At 45.8% G+C, this 14,853-nt stretch overlaps 1 protein-coding gene across 6 annotated transcripts in view; it reads left to right on the top strand.

Annotated features, from left to right (window-relative positions):
• Positions 1-14,853, top strand: part of LOC149458682 (6-phosphofructo-2-kinase/fructose-2,6-bisphosphatase 4-like) — a 147,184-nt gene that overhangs the window by 74,661 nt on the left and 57,670 nt on the right. For all 6 annotated transcript variants that reach the window (XM_089681970.1, XM_089681971.1, XM_089681972.1 and 3 more), the window contains one exon: positions 9,687-9,783. In XM_089681970.1, the coding sequence (XP_089538096.1) occupies positions 9,687-9,783 (97 nt within the window). The remainder of the gene's footprint in view (positions 1-9,686; positions 9,784-14,853) is intronic.

The following is a 14,853-nucleotide window of genomic DNA, read 5'->3' as shown; positions in this document are numbered from 1 at the left end:
GGAGCAAAAAGTAATTAGTGTCAATTAACAGCACTGAGGCTGCTGACATCCTATCCAAGATGACAGCAGTCTTAGGCATTTTTGATGGCTAAACATAAGTTTTGGGGGGGGGGGGGGTTCCTGTTTTTTTTTTTTTTTAATGGATGAATCCGTTCACTGCGATCTGTCTCAATAGAAAGACTTGAGGATGGGGCGAGCTTCCCATTCATCTCACACACACACACACACTTCCCAGCTAGCCTCAGGTTTTTACTGAGAGATGCTTACCTCCCTTCTGCAACTTCAGGATCGGTCCATTCCTCAGCTGATCCTTGGGGGCTGTACACGGACCCCACTAAGGAGGATGCAGGGCTGGCCTGAAAAGTCACTTTGGGTATTGGATCCTGCATCGGCACTCATTTTGACACATTGTGCTTTAGAGGTCCAGGGCCATTATGTGGTGACAGTGTAGCCCTTTCCCTGAAGACCCCTTAAATGACATCCAATATGGAGAGTGAAGGCCTTGACTGGGGTCTGGCCCACTCCACTCATCTTGCACCTGACTAACTTGTTCTGGCAGTACAGAACTGCAATCTATGGACATTTTCCTGGCTTGAGCAGCCTATAGTGTCTGGCATAGAAAGTTTTGCCTTTCCTTCTCCACAGAAGCTAATGTCTAAAGTACCTCTTTGGGTCATTTTGCACCTCACGTGGCAGATCATAGGAGCAAAGGGTCCAATGAGCTTGGACTCCTTTAATCTGTGGGGGGGTTCTCTATCCAAACTGTTGACTCCTTGCCTTCCTCTGGGCGAGAGAGAGACACACTGTAGAGTATAATTCTGTGTTTCAAGGACCCAGTGGACAAAAGATTACCCTGCAACCTTTGGTTTGCCTCCATGACTGTCTACTGCACCCTTGCACTGTTCACTGGACAATAGTTGACATGAATAGGGAGAACTAATCATTTAGCAGGAGATTATCCATATGTATCCCCTGAGAACAGAGCAGAGCTAGAACTGGGGTAAGCACCTTGGTGAAAACCAGGGGGAGCATTGACAAGGAGAGGGATAGTGGTAAATTGGTAATGCTGAACACCCACAGCAAAACAGAGTGTTGAGGAGAAAAATGTGTTCCAGACTTAGACTTGGAGCTGGAAGCCTGAGAAGGACAAGCAGAATATTTTCTATTCTCAGGAGGAGGTGGTCTAACTGCTGAAGTACAAGCCTTTTTTTTTCTGGGGGCTGGAGGTTCTCTCATCCCCTGTGATCTCCTTAATGTACTTATCCAAGCAAAAGCCGAACAGGCGGTCTCTCTCAAAGGGCATCTGATTAAGGCATGTCCTATTTGGGAGGTCCAATAACCAACCTTTTGAGGCAAAGGACTTTCCATATATGAATGAAGAGATGGCTCATACTGGATGTTTGATGAAGAGTATCTACCAAGCTACTTGTGCAGTATCATAGAGCCACAGGTAAAAGCTCCAAGTAGTGGTAAACGGAGAGATGCTGTAAGATGAAGTTATGGTCTTGAGCTGCACGCTTAAGACCACGGAAACTACAGCTGGCGCCTATCTGTATACCATGCTCCCTTACTGTGTATACTGCTCCTCTCCTGCTCCCTCCTTTCACATACACTTTAGAGTCCAGTGGCAGTGTTCTTTACACCACTGCATCAGATGCTTTGCATTGCACTTGGTGATGTAAGGCTTGAATGCAGCTGCTCGGCCATGGAAACCCATTCCATGAGGCTCTCTATGCACTGTTGTGCTAATCTGAAGACCAGATGAGGTTTGAAGGTCTTTAGCTATTGACTCTGCAGACAGTTGGTGAATTCTGCACACTGTGCACTTCAGCATGCAGTGACCCCACTCTGTCATTTTACATGGCCTACCACTTTGTGGCTGAGTTGCTGTTGTTCCCAGTTGCTTCCACTTTGTTATAATACCCCTAACATGTGACCGTGGAATGTTTTTAGTAGCAAGTAAATTTCATAGATGGACTTATATATAATATTATAATCTATATCTCCATTTTTTTTAATTTATTTTTTTGACAAGTAGAGTTTAAATTCCCAATGAGACAATTTGACTTTCCAAACCAAAAAGCAGATTTATTTATGTGGTTTTAGAACAATTTTATTACGGTTTTCAAGACCTTTTTTATGTCTCCTCTATGTGCTTTGGATGGAGATTCAGTTCAGTAAAGAACAAAGGGCTGAGCAAGCACACATATATGCTGTGAAACCAGCAGCACAACAAGGAGAAGCCGAGAGGTGTGTTGGGGAGGGAGGATAATTGGGTGGCTGCAACACTGAATACCTAGTATGCAAAGTCAACAAGCATGGTGCACCAACAGCTGTGAGTTTTACCTTAGCCCTTGGTCTACATCATGGTAATCCAATCAAGAAGTTAATAAGGCAGTGCAAAGGGCAAGGGTTGTATGAATTTTGCAATCAAAACCATCCTGTCAAATCTTCACTTACTAAAAGCAAGAGTTGCTTCACTTTGTACATTGTTCTATCCTTATTATGATGGTTATCTGTTGTTACTCTATTTTGGTCAGAAGATCTGAGCTATATGATCCTTGGAATACGATCCACTGGAATGTATTTATCTTTATTATATACCTTTTTTTTATATTATTTTATCTTGTCATGTTTTATATCCCTAATACTGATTTGTAGAAAGGTGTACACTCTGTGTAATACAACATGGAAAAATCCTGTACGCAATTTAACCTTAGGGTAAGGGTAACATCTAGATTGTAATTTTGTTTGTTGTTTTAACGTAGTCATAAAGCAGAATCTGGCAAACTACAGCTGACTTCTTACCTCGGGACATTGGATGTCATTTATTGGTGTCTGAGACAGCACTGCTCTGCACTTTCTGTAGCATGCACTTACATTATCACTTTCATTCCAAGTATTGCTTGAAAAATTACAGTTTTAAAGCTAGGTGGCTACAGGAAGTAAAAAAAAAAAATTCAGTCACCTTGATAAACAAGGCTTATTGTTCTCAGCAGTGTACATACAGTATAACAGTAATAACAATTTTCTGTCGTCATGGGTCTGAGGAGTTAGGAGAATGCTGTAAAAATCAGGTTTGAGTGTTAAAGGGCGTTTATCAATGCTTCATTACTTAATTAATCATTGAGCAAGTATGTGGCCAGGTGTCCTAGCACTTCCCTTGCTTGTTCTGTGTCAGTGACTTAATAAAGGGCGAAGCAAGGATATAGACTCTGAGGTTGCACCTTCCAAAGACAAGTCAGCAGCTCGGCTCCCATATTTGTTGTAACCGTTTATCCTTTTCTAAAAGTAAATCTATTGATCACTTTAAATATTTTAAAACTGCAAAAAAAATGCAAAGCTGTAAAAAGGAGTTATGACTTCAGTTTCCGAAGTCTCACTTGGTCACACCATATTTGCCCTTCCATTCTTGGAAAGTATGGCCTCACTGAGGTGTTGGCAGGGGGGCTTAGCTGAAAGTGGCTGCAGAAATTGCAGAATTACGTGGGTTTTGCAACTCTAAAGTATGTGACCATAAGTTCAGGCATGCTATGTTCTGCATTACAAGGCTATGTGCCTTGAGAGAGTCTTTTTACTTCTATGTAGGTATCTATCTTTCTCTCACTCTTTCTTTCCAGGATGATGCTTCTAATAAGATTCATGCTGCACCATAGCCACTGCAGCTCCTCATGCAGCTTCTGGATCTGTGGACTCCTCAACAGCGTGTTGGGGACCATACACAGACCCCCATCAGACTGAAAATGACTTTATGGTTTGCAGAACCTTTTAACTATGACCTTGTGCATCTGCATGAATGGCTTGGCAGATGTATCTGTCCACATAAACAGGATTCTTTAGCTTAAAGTTGCATTCCAGGCTATTGCTGGCTATAACTAACTAAGAATAGGATTTAGAAGGGAGGTAGGAGCAGATTTAAGCTACCTACCCTGTAGAAGGATGCTTATACTTACCTATTCTTGGAGCACTCCAGTCACATGATCTTACCAGCAGCCGGCTTCAAGGGAGAGGAGAGAGCAGTGTCTGGCTTTAATGGCTTGGATGTTGAAACAGCAGTCCTGAGGGACAGGGTCCCTTTGAGATTCAGTCATCCCTACTTTCTTCAAGGCTAGTTGTCAACCTCTAGTCTACCATCACACCTGAAAGCCCTTCTTTTGCAGGGTGCAAGTAGATGCAAACTTCAATGCTGCCACATTAACATGCCCAGAAATGTAATAGTGAATATAATATACACCTACGGAACAGTGTGTGTGTGTGTGTGTGTGTGTGTGTGTGTGTGTGTGTGTGTGTGTGTGTGTAAAAAAAAAAAGTAGTAAAATACAAAATCACTAATAAGGTGTTCTGTGAAAAATTCATAACAGTCAACAGAAATAAGGGATGGACACTGCTCAGCTGACCCCAGGAGTCCAATGTTGGGGAATGGCATCAGCCACTGTACTGGCCATGCCCTCTGATGCCGTCTGTCACAGAGACCAAGCCCCCAGTGGGCAGGGTGAAATGGGTCAGAGGGTGTCAACATTGGACTCCTGAGGTCTATTTGAGCAGCGTCCATCCCTTCACTTGTATTGGCTGACACTGGAATCACTCGGATTCAATCTCCCCTCTTCTAACCTGCTGCTCGGGTGTTTTTTCCTTCCATCCATAACTTGGAGCGGCGCCATAAGGTATACTTTTCTCAAACCAACAGAAATAAATATCAAATTCCTCCAATTTAAAAAAAAAAAAAAAAATCACACATTCATCAGTATTAAAAAAAAAAAAGAAAAACAATGTATAAAAAAGTTGTGAAAGTTCATAAATCTTTCGAAATTTCCAGAAGTACAGTATCCTGTGAATAACCTACAACATAAGTACTCAACACATTCTCTGTGACTTTCCACATTTCAGACATATACTCCCCAAATCTATATGCCTCCCCTTTTAAAGAACTGAATATCAAGCATAAGATCATCAGCTAATCCTCCTGGCAGGCTTTGTCTCCTGGCCTGCTGGTTAAATTTCTCTTCATGTGAACCACAGACTGATTTTAGAAAAGAAGTGACCCAATAGTGCAATACCATTATGGTAATCAATTTTATTAAATAAAAAAACACTCGCATAGGGGCATAAAATGAAAGGCACATAAAGGAGCTCCAACAGTTACTGCTGCATCCGCTCTGCTGTTATAGATAAAGGGAACAGGATCCTTTTTCGTACATAGTACAGCAGGCATTCAGTCAGGTCCATAAATATTGGGACATTGACACAATTCTAACATTTTTGGCTCTATACACCACCACAATGGATTTGAAATGAAACGAACAAGATGTGCTTTAACTGCAGACTGTCCGCTTTAATTTGAGGGTATTTACATCCAAATCAGGTGAACGGTGTAGGAATTACAACAGTTTGCATATGTGCCTCCCACTTGTTAAGGGACCAAAAGTAATGGGACAGAATAATAATCATAAATCAAACTTTCACTTTTTAATACTTGGTTGCAAATCCTTTGCAATCCATTACAGCCTGAAGTCTGGAATGCATAGACATCACCAGACGCTGGGTTTCATACCTGGTGATGCTCTGCCAGGCCTCTACTGCAACTGTCTTCAGTTCCTGCTTGTTCTTGGGGCATTTTCCCTTCAGTTTTGTCTTCAGCAAGTGAAATGCATGCTCAATCGGATTCAGGTCAGGTGACTGACTTGGCCATTGCATAACATTCCACTTCTTTCCCTTTTAAACTCTTTGGTTGCTTTTGCAGTATGCTTTGGGTCATTGTACATCTGCACTGTGAAGCGTCCAATGAGTTCTGAAGCATTTGGCTGAATATGAGCAGATAATATTGCCCGAAACACTTCAGAATTCATCCTGCTGCTTTTTTCAGCAGTCACATCATCAATAAATACAAGAGAACCAGTTCCATTGGCAGCCATACATGCCCACGCCATGACACCACCACCACCATGCTTCACTGATGAGGTGGTATGCTTAGGATCATGAGCAGTTCCTTTCCTTCTCCATACTCTTCTCTTCCCATCACTCTGGTACAAGTTGATCTTGGTCTCATCTGTCCATAGGATGTTGTTCCAGAACTGTGAAGGCTTTTTTAGATGTCGTTTGGCAAACTATAAACTGGCCTTCCTGTTTTTTGAGGCTCACCAATGGTTTACACCTTGTGGTGAACCCTCTGTATTCACTCTGGTGAAGTCTTCTCTTGATTGTTGACTTTGACACACATACACCTACCTCCTGGAGAGTGTTCTTGATCTGGCCAACTGTTGTGAAGGGTGTTTTCTTCACCAGGGAAAGAATTCTTCGGTCATCCACCACAGTTGTTTTCCATGGTCTTCCGGGTCTTTTGGTGTTGCTGAGCTCACCGGTGCGTTCCTTCTTTTTACGAATGTTCCAAACAGTTGTTTTGGCCACACCTAATGTTTTTGCTATCTCTCTGATGGGTTTGTTTTGTTTTTTCAGTCTAATGATGGCTTGCTTCACTGATAGTGCCAGCTCTTTGGATCTCATCATGAGAGTTGACAGCAACAGATTCCAAATGCAAATAGCACACTTGAAATGAACTCTGGACCTTTTATCTGCTCCTTGTAATTGTGATAATGAGGGAATAACACACACCTGGCCATGGAACAGCTGAGAAGCCAATTGTCCCATTACTTTTGGTCCCTTAACAAGTGGGAGGCACATATGCAAACTGTTGAAATTCCTACACCGTTCACCTGATTTGGATGTAAATACCCTCAAATTAAAGCTGACAGTCTGCAGTTAAAGCACATCTTGTTCGTTTCATTTCAAATCCATTGTGGTGTATAAAGCCAAAAGTGTTAGAATTGTGTCGATGTCCCAATATTTATGGACCTGACTGTATATCAGGAATAAAAAATGCTGGGTTTACATATTCTTTAAGGCACACTACCAGATTGGTTAGTGCAGGCATCTGTGTCTCTTTCTGTGATTTTTTTTTTTTTTTTTTTCCATGGCCTCAGCCATTCACACATTTTTAAGTTTTACTAGGTGGATATTCAGGCCTCCTCTGAAGCCAGTTTTGGGATTACAATACTACATCCTGCTGTCGAAGTCTATTAGGCTTTCTTGACTCATTTGTTTACATGAATCTTTTGGGGTTTTTCGTGGTGTCGACCCCTTAGTTGGACTGCTTTTGGACATCCTTCTTATAACGAATAAAAGGCCTGTTTCCTGACTGTACGACCAGGAAAAGTTATGTTTGCCCTAACAGTAAAAATCTGGTTCCTGGAGTACAGTATGGGACACAGGTCCTTCCCTGGTCTCATGTTTTGTCCTATTGCTTGCTACAAAACTGCGGCTTGTTGGGAGCAGGAGAGGTTATATAGGAGGATGTCCTTGCAGCCTTGTTTTTTGCCAGTGTCCACTCACCCAAAGGTAGCTTAAAATAGCCCATTCTAATGATTAACCTCTTGATGCGGGCCGCACACATGTATGCAGCCAATCAGTGAATGTGCTTTACTGCCCAGTGGCCGCTTTACTGCCACAGTGGGGAAAATAATTTTGATCCCTTGCAGATTTTATAAGTTTACCAACTGAAAGAGAAATGAAGGGTCTATCTTCCCCCCCCCCCCACCCCCCCCCCCCCCACCCCCCCCCCCCCTTTTTTTTTTTTTTTTTTTTTTTATGTCATAGGTGTATTTTAAATGATAGAGGCAGTCACAGAATATCATCCAAAAATTCTGAAAAAATACATGATACAAATGTTATCAATAGAGTTGCAGTTCAGTGAGTAAAAGAAGTATTTGATCACCATAGAAAGCATGACTTAGTACTTGGAGAAACCATTGTTGGCAAGCACAGAGGTAAGGCGTTTCTTGTAGTTGGTTACCAGGTTTGCACACATCTCAGGAGGGATTTTGGTTCAATCTTCTTTGCGGATCTTCTCTAAATCCCTAAGGTTTCTTGGCTGTCGCTTGGCAACTCGAAGTTTCAGCTCCCTCTATAAATTTTATATAGGATTAAGGTCTGGAGACTGGCCAGGCCCCTCCACAACCTTAATGTGCTTCTTCTTGAGCCACTCCTTTGTTGCTTTGGTGGTATGTTTTGGATCATTGTCATGCTGGAAGACCCATCCACGACCCATCTTCAGTGTTCTGCTGAGGGAAGAAGGTTCTCATCCAAGATTTTACAATACATGGCCCCGTCAATTGGCCTCTCAATGCAGCAAAGTCGGCTTGTACCTTTTTTAGCAGAGATACGGCCTGAAAGCATAATGTTTCCATCTCCATGCTTAACTGTAGGGATGGTGTTCTTGGGGTCATAGTCAGCATTTTTCTTCCTCCAAATATGGCGAGTCTAGTTAACGTCAAAGAACTCAATTTTGGTCTCCTCTCACCACAGTACTTTCTCTGAATTCTTCTCTGAATAATTTTAGATGTATCATTTCATTGGTAAACTTCAGACAGGCCTGTACATGTGCCTTCTTGAGGAGGGGGACCTTGCGGGCGCTGCAGGATTTCAGTCCATGGCGACGTATTGTTACCAATGGTTGGTTTGGTGACTGTGGTCCCAACTGCACTGAGATCATTCACAAGTTCCTCCTGTGTAGTTCTGGGCTGATACCTCCACTTTTTTCATGCTCATCCTTTCCCCATGAGGCGAAATCTTGCATGGAGCTCCAGACCAAGGGTTATGGATGGTTATTTTGTATTTCTTCCATTTTGCAAATAATCTCTCCAACAGATGTTTTTCCGTCCCACCAAGCTTCTTGCTGATGGTCTTGTAGCCCATTCCAGCCTTGTACGGGTCAACAGTCTTGTCTTTTGATGTCTTTTGACAGCTCTTCGGTCATTTACCCATGGTGGTGAGGTTTGAATGGAAGAAAGATTCTGTGGAATGGTCTTTTTATACACATAACGAGTTATTGTTAGGAGCACCTTCTTAAATTGACAGGGCTAATCTGTGTACCACATGAGCACATAGCCAGTCTGTGGGAGCCAGAATTATTGTTGGTTGGTAGGGGATCAAATACGTATTTCACTCACTGAACTGCAACTCGGTTGATAACTGGGCAGCACAGTGGCTAAATGGTTAGCACTTCCTCCTGGCAGTACTAGGGTCGTTGGTTGGAATCCCAACCACGTCACCACCTGCCTGGAGTTTGCATGTTCTCCCTGTGCCTGCTTGGGTTTCCTCTGGGTACTCTAGTTTCCTCCCACACTCCAAAGACATGCTGGTAGGTTAATTGATTCCTGTCCAAATTGGCCCTAGTATGTATGAGTGTAAGTTAGGGAGCTTAGATTGTACGCCCCCTGAGGGTTAGGGACTGATGTGAATGTACAATATATATGTAAAGCGCTGCGCAAATTGACAGCGCTATGTAAGTTCCTAAAATAAATAGTGTGTGTGTGCTTACCGTGCTGAGAGCGCACTCCAAGCATGGTAGCCGGTGGTGATCGGTAAATTCCGAATGCATACTTGCGATCAGGAGCTTTCTGATGATGTGGGAGCCAATCACAGCGGTCACATGGCCCGTCTCTGCTTCCCTTCCTTTTAGAACCCTTAAAGGGCCAGGAGGCGGTCAGTGCCAAAGGGTCAAAGAACCTGAGTTCTGTACTCCAAGAAACAGATTTTACTAGCAAGTCAAAAATGCTGTTTTTCTAAGCCTGTATTCTACTTGACAGGGAAAATAATTACTAGGGGAATTTATTTATTTTTGTTTTTTCCAGTGTTCAATGTTGGGCAGTACCGCAGGGATCTTGTGAAGAGTTTCAGTTCTTTTGAATTTTTCCTTCCAAACAATGAAGAGGGACAGAAGATAAGGAAGTGAGTATTCATTATGATCTCTATATGGTATAAAGAAATATGTAATTCTGTTATCAGACCGATGAATGTAAAATATTTTAGTGGCCGATACTCAAAATAAACTTGTCATAAGAGAAATATGGGGCACCCTTTGCTGATCTTCTGAAAAATCATAGTTGCCTGGCTGTAAAACTGACTTTTTCTTGCTTGAGCGCTTTCCATGTCTGGAACAAGTATGCAATTTGTAGACTTTGATATCACTTTCTGCATGCTTGCTTTGGGTTATTGACGTAGGCTAGAAACTAGAATTTTCACCAAGAGGTAATCTATAGCAACACAGTATACAGTATAATATGAGTTTTTAAAACCACATATGAAGTTTTTATCAACCACGAACAGGGTGGATTTGATTTAAATCAAACTGATTTAAATCACTAGTCAGTAAGGCTTGATTTAAATCAGTTTTCTACATAAACTAATTCATGCTGGTATAACTTTAATATGCAAGTACTGTAGATGAAGATTTTTAGAATAACAACTTTTCATATTCGTTTTTTTTATCCCCAGTTTAATAGGTTAATCATTCATATTTGGACAACTTTTCTGTCGTACTTAGGAAGGAGAAAAATAATCATTACCTTAATAATAACAATTTAAATAGATTTATTCAACTGAAACAATAACATTACAGCATACCGTATTTGCCGGCGTATAAGACGACTTTTTACCCCTTGAAAATCTTCTCTGAAGTCGGGGGTCGTCTTATACGCCGGTATACGGCATACTGACACTTTTAGGGGGGTGGCGCGGTGCCGCCGCCCCCCCCCCCTTCCAACGGAAGGGACACTAAGTACAGGGGTGGGCAGGGGCTTTTTCTTACCTGGCTCCGGTCCCACGACGATCCGGTCCAGGAAGCGCGGCTGCTCCTTCAGTTCGGCCACTGGATGTTCGGGCGGCTGCTCGGCTCCACCTCCTCACCGGTGATTGGCCGCCAGAACTGTAGCTCAGGAAAGGCACACAGGCGGCCAATCACCGGTGAGGGGGCGGAGCCGAGCGGCCCCGCGAAAATCGAGTGCAGGAGCAGCAGGTAAGTCTTCAGTGTAGAGGTGCTGCTGCAACCACATATGCTGGCTGCAGCAGCACCATACTAGAACAGGGTCAGCAAGTGTAATTGGTGTCAGTGGGAGGAATAGTGCCCCATCATTGGTGTCACTGATACCAATGATGGAGCACTATTCCTCCCACTGACACCAATGATGGGGCACTATTCCTCCCACTGACACAAACGATGGGGCACTATTCCTCCCCCCCCCCCCCCCCCCACTGACACCAACGATGGGGCACTATTCCCCCCCCCCCACTGACACCAACGATGGGGCACTATTCCCCCCCCCCCCACTGACACCAACGATGGGGCACTATTCCCCCCCCCCCACTGACACCAACGATGGGGCACTATCCCCCCCCCCCCACTGACACCAACGATGGGGCACTATTCCCCCCCCCCCACTGACACCAACGATGGGGCACTATTCCCCCCCCCCCCCACTGACACCAACGATGGGGCACTATTCCCCCCCCCCCCCACTGACACCAACGATGGGGCACTATTCCCCCCCCCCCCCCACTGACACCAACGATGGGGCACTATTCCCCCCCCCCCACTGACACCAACGATGGGGCACTATTCCCCCCCCCCCCACTGACGCCAACGATGGGGCACTATTCCCCCCCCCCCCACTGACGCCAACGATGGGGCACTATTCCCCCCCCCCCCACTGACGCCAACGATGGGGCACTATTCCCCCCCCCCCCACTGACGCCGACGATGGGGCACTATTCCCCCCCCCCCCACTGACGCCGACGATGGGGCACTATTCCCCCCCCCCCCACTGACGCCGACGATGGGGCACTATTCCCCCCCCCCCACTGACGCCGACGATGGGGCACTATTCCCCCCCCCCCACTGACGCCGACGATGGGGCACTATTCCCCCCCCCCCACTGACGCCGACGATGGGGCACTATTCCCCCCCCCCCACTGACGCCGACGATGGGGCACTATTCCCCCCCCCCCACTGACGCCGACGATGGGGCACTATTCCCCCCCCCCCACTGACGCCGACGATGGGGCACTATTCCCCCCCCCCCACTGCCGCCGACGATGGGGCACTATTCCCCCCCCCCCCCCCCACTGCCGCCGACGATGGGGCACTATTCCCCCCCCCCCCCCACTGACGCCGACGATGGGGCACTATTCCCCCCCCCCCCCCCACTGACGCCGACGATGGGGCACTATTCCCCCCCCCCCCCCCACTGACGCCGACGATGGGGCACTATTCCCCCCCCCCCCCCCCACTGACGCCGACGATGGGGCACTATTCCCCCCCCCACTGACGCCGACGATGGGGCACTATTCCCCCCCCCCACTGACGCCGACGATGGGGCACTATTCCCCCCCCCCACTGACGCCGACGATGGGGCACTATTCCCCCCCCCCCCCCACTGACGCCGACGATGGGGCACTATTCCCCCCCCCCCCCCCACTGACGCCGACGATGGGGCACTATCCCCCCCCCCCCCCCACTGACGCCGACGATGGGGCACTATCCCCCCCCCCCCCCCACTGACGCCGACGATGGGGCACTATTCCCCCCCCCACTGACGCCGACGATGGGGCACTATTCCCCCCCCCACTGACGCCGACGATGGGGCACTATTCCCCCCCCCCACTGACGCCGACGATGGGGCACTATTCCCCCCCCCCCCACTGACGCCGACGATGGGGCACTATTCACCCCCCCCCCCCACTGACGCCGACGATGGGGCACTATCCCCCCCCCCCCCCCACTGACGCCGACGATGGGGCACTATCCCCCCCCCCCCCCACTGACGCCGACGATGGGGCACTATCCCCCCCCCCCCCCCACTGACGCCGACGATGGGGCACTATTCCCCCCCCCACTGACGCCGACGATGGGGCACTATTCCCCCCCCCACTGACGCCGACGATGGGGCACTATTCCCCCCCCCCCCCCACTGACGCCGACGATGGGGCACTATTCCCCCCCCCCACTGACGCCGACGATGGGGCACTATTCCCCCCCCCCCACTGACGCCGACGATGGGGCACTATTCCCCCCCCCCACTGACGCCGACGATGGGGCACTATTCCCCCCCCCCCACTGACGCCGACGATGGGGCACTATTCCCCCCCCCCCCCCCCCACTGACGCCGACGATGGGGCACTATCCCCCCCCCCCCCCCCACTGACGCCGACGATGGGGCACTATTCCCCCCCCCCACTGACGCCGACGATGGGGCACTATTCCCCCCCCCCCCCCCCCCCACTGACGCCGACGATGGGGCACTATTCCACCCCCCACTGACGCCGACGATGGGGCACTATTCCTCCCACTGTTTTGCATTGGAAGAGGGGTAGTCTTATACGGCGAGTATAGCCCAAACACTACATTTTAGCAGGAAAAGTAGGGGGTCGTCTTATACGCCGGCAAATACGGTATGTTATTTGCTTAAACAAACATCCATGTTTGTTAACTAATTTGGCTAAACAAAATATATATATTTTCAGAAACTTAGACTGTCAGCCCCTTCCTCCTCACATTTAGTTTCACTTTCTTCTTGTGCAGATCTATTCCACTGCAAACAATCAGAAAAATATTGTTTCTATCCTATTCACCAAACTTCTTGAAACTTAGCACTGAAGGGGTTGATTCTGTATTCATAGGTTTGTAGAAGTTAGGATTAAGGTCTTTCTTAACTCTGTTCATGTTATAACATTTTTGCTGTGAAGAAGAGGCATGTGATCTCCACTGAGTCAAATTCAGTTTTGAGAACTGCAAAGTAAACCAATCATCTGTGATAATATCTTGTAGGCAGAGAAACTGCCCAATAATCTTACAAAAACCTCTGGAAGAGCATGACATTGTGAATGGATTAATGGAATTTATTTACCAAAAAAATTAAACATATACAGCCTTATTCTACATAAATAAAAAACTAATCTTTATTTCATGATGGAATGACCTTTTGGATGGTAATATATTTTCCTCAAAAAGCATTTTATTCCAAAAAATCCGATTTCAAATTAAAAAAAAATCTGATTTTTTTTTTTTTTTTTTTTTTTTTTTTTTTTTTTTTTTTTTTTTTTTTTATCCACCTTGACCACGAACTACTATTGAATTAAGAAAGCTGTGGCAATCTTTGTGCGAATTAATGTATGCTATTGATGTAGGCCTGGTTGAAATAACAATGCTAAATGTTTTTTCTTTTGAAGGTGACATTATTTGGATGTTTTCCGGAGCGTTTCCGTTCTGCTTTATACCAAATACATTTTTAAATTTGAACAATGGTATCATACTTTTTCTTCATAATATAGAATAAAAATAAATGCATTCTTATTAATGATAAGGTGATTTGTCTACTTTTTAGAAAGTTTCCACTGAAATGATATGGCAGGTCAGTGCAATTGATTTTTGCGAGACTAATTTTCAATGCACTGTAAAGCTCTGTATTAGTTGGAAAGGGTTCTGTAGAAATGTGGGTTTTGTTTTAGTTTTTTTGACACTAGGGGACACAGGGTGAAATACTTAGTGTACGTTGAGGTATGCTTCTGCCTTTAGGATATTGGGCACTGGCAAATGAAGCTGCAAGACAGCCTAGTATAACTTCTTCCACTTAGTCTTTCTACAGTACAGTTTCTACAGTTCATAGTGTTCTTGTAGACCAGGCATCTTCTCTCCTTCTCTTTTCTTTCTTTTTTTTTTTATCAAGAGTCCCATTTTTGCAGATCTTTGGATTTTCTGCATTGCTTTTGAGGCCATGGCCTGCGTGGAACATGTGAGTTTGCTGCAGTTCTTTTTACAAGTTCAAGGTCGTTGTGGAACCCTGTCCCACAAGTTCATCTTCATTGTGTAAGGCAAGGAAATTCAATCCCCAGAAAGTACTCCATTGGATGAATTCTGTCTTTTTCTCCAATCTGATTTCTACCAGCATTTTGGCCTTAAGTACGATCAAAGAACAATTCTTGACCCTGGTGGTTCTTTTTCAAAGACCCTTTGCCTCTCACTCC

Source organism: Staurois parvus, unplaced genomic scaffold, assembly GCF_062004578.1.
Source record: "Staurois parvus isolate SC_StPar_1 unplaced genomic scaffold, SC_StPar_1.0 ptg000282l, whole genome shotgun sequence".
Lineage (NCBI taxonomy): Eukaryota > Metazoa > Chordata > Amphibia > Anura > Ranidae > Staurois > Staurois parvus.
This window is presented reverse-complemented; position numbering and strand designations above follow the sequence as displayed.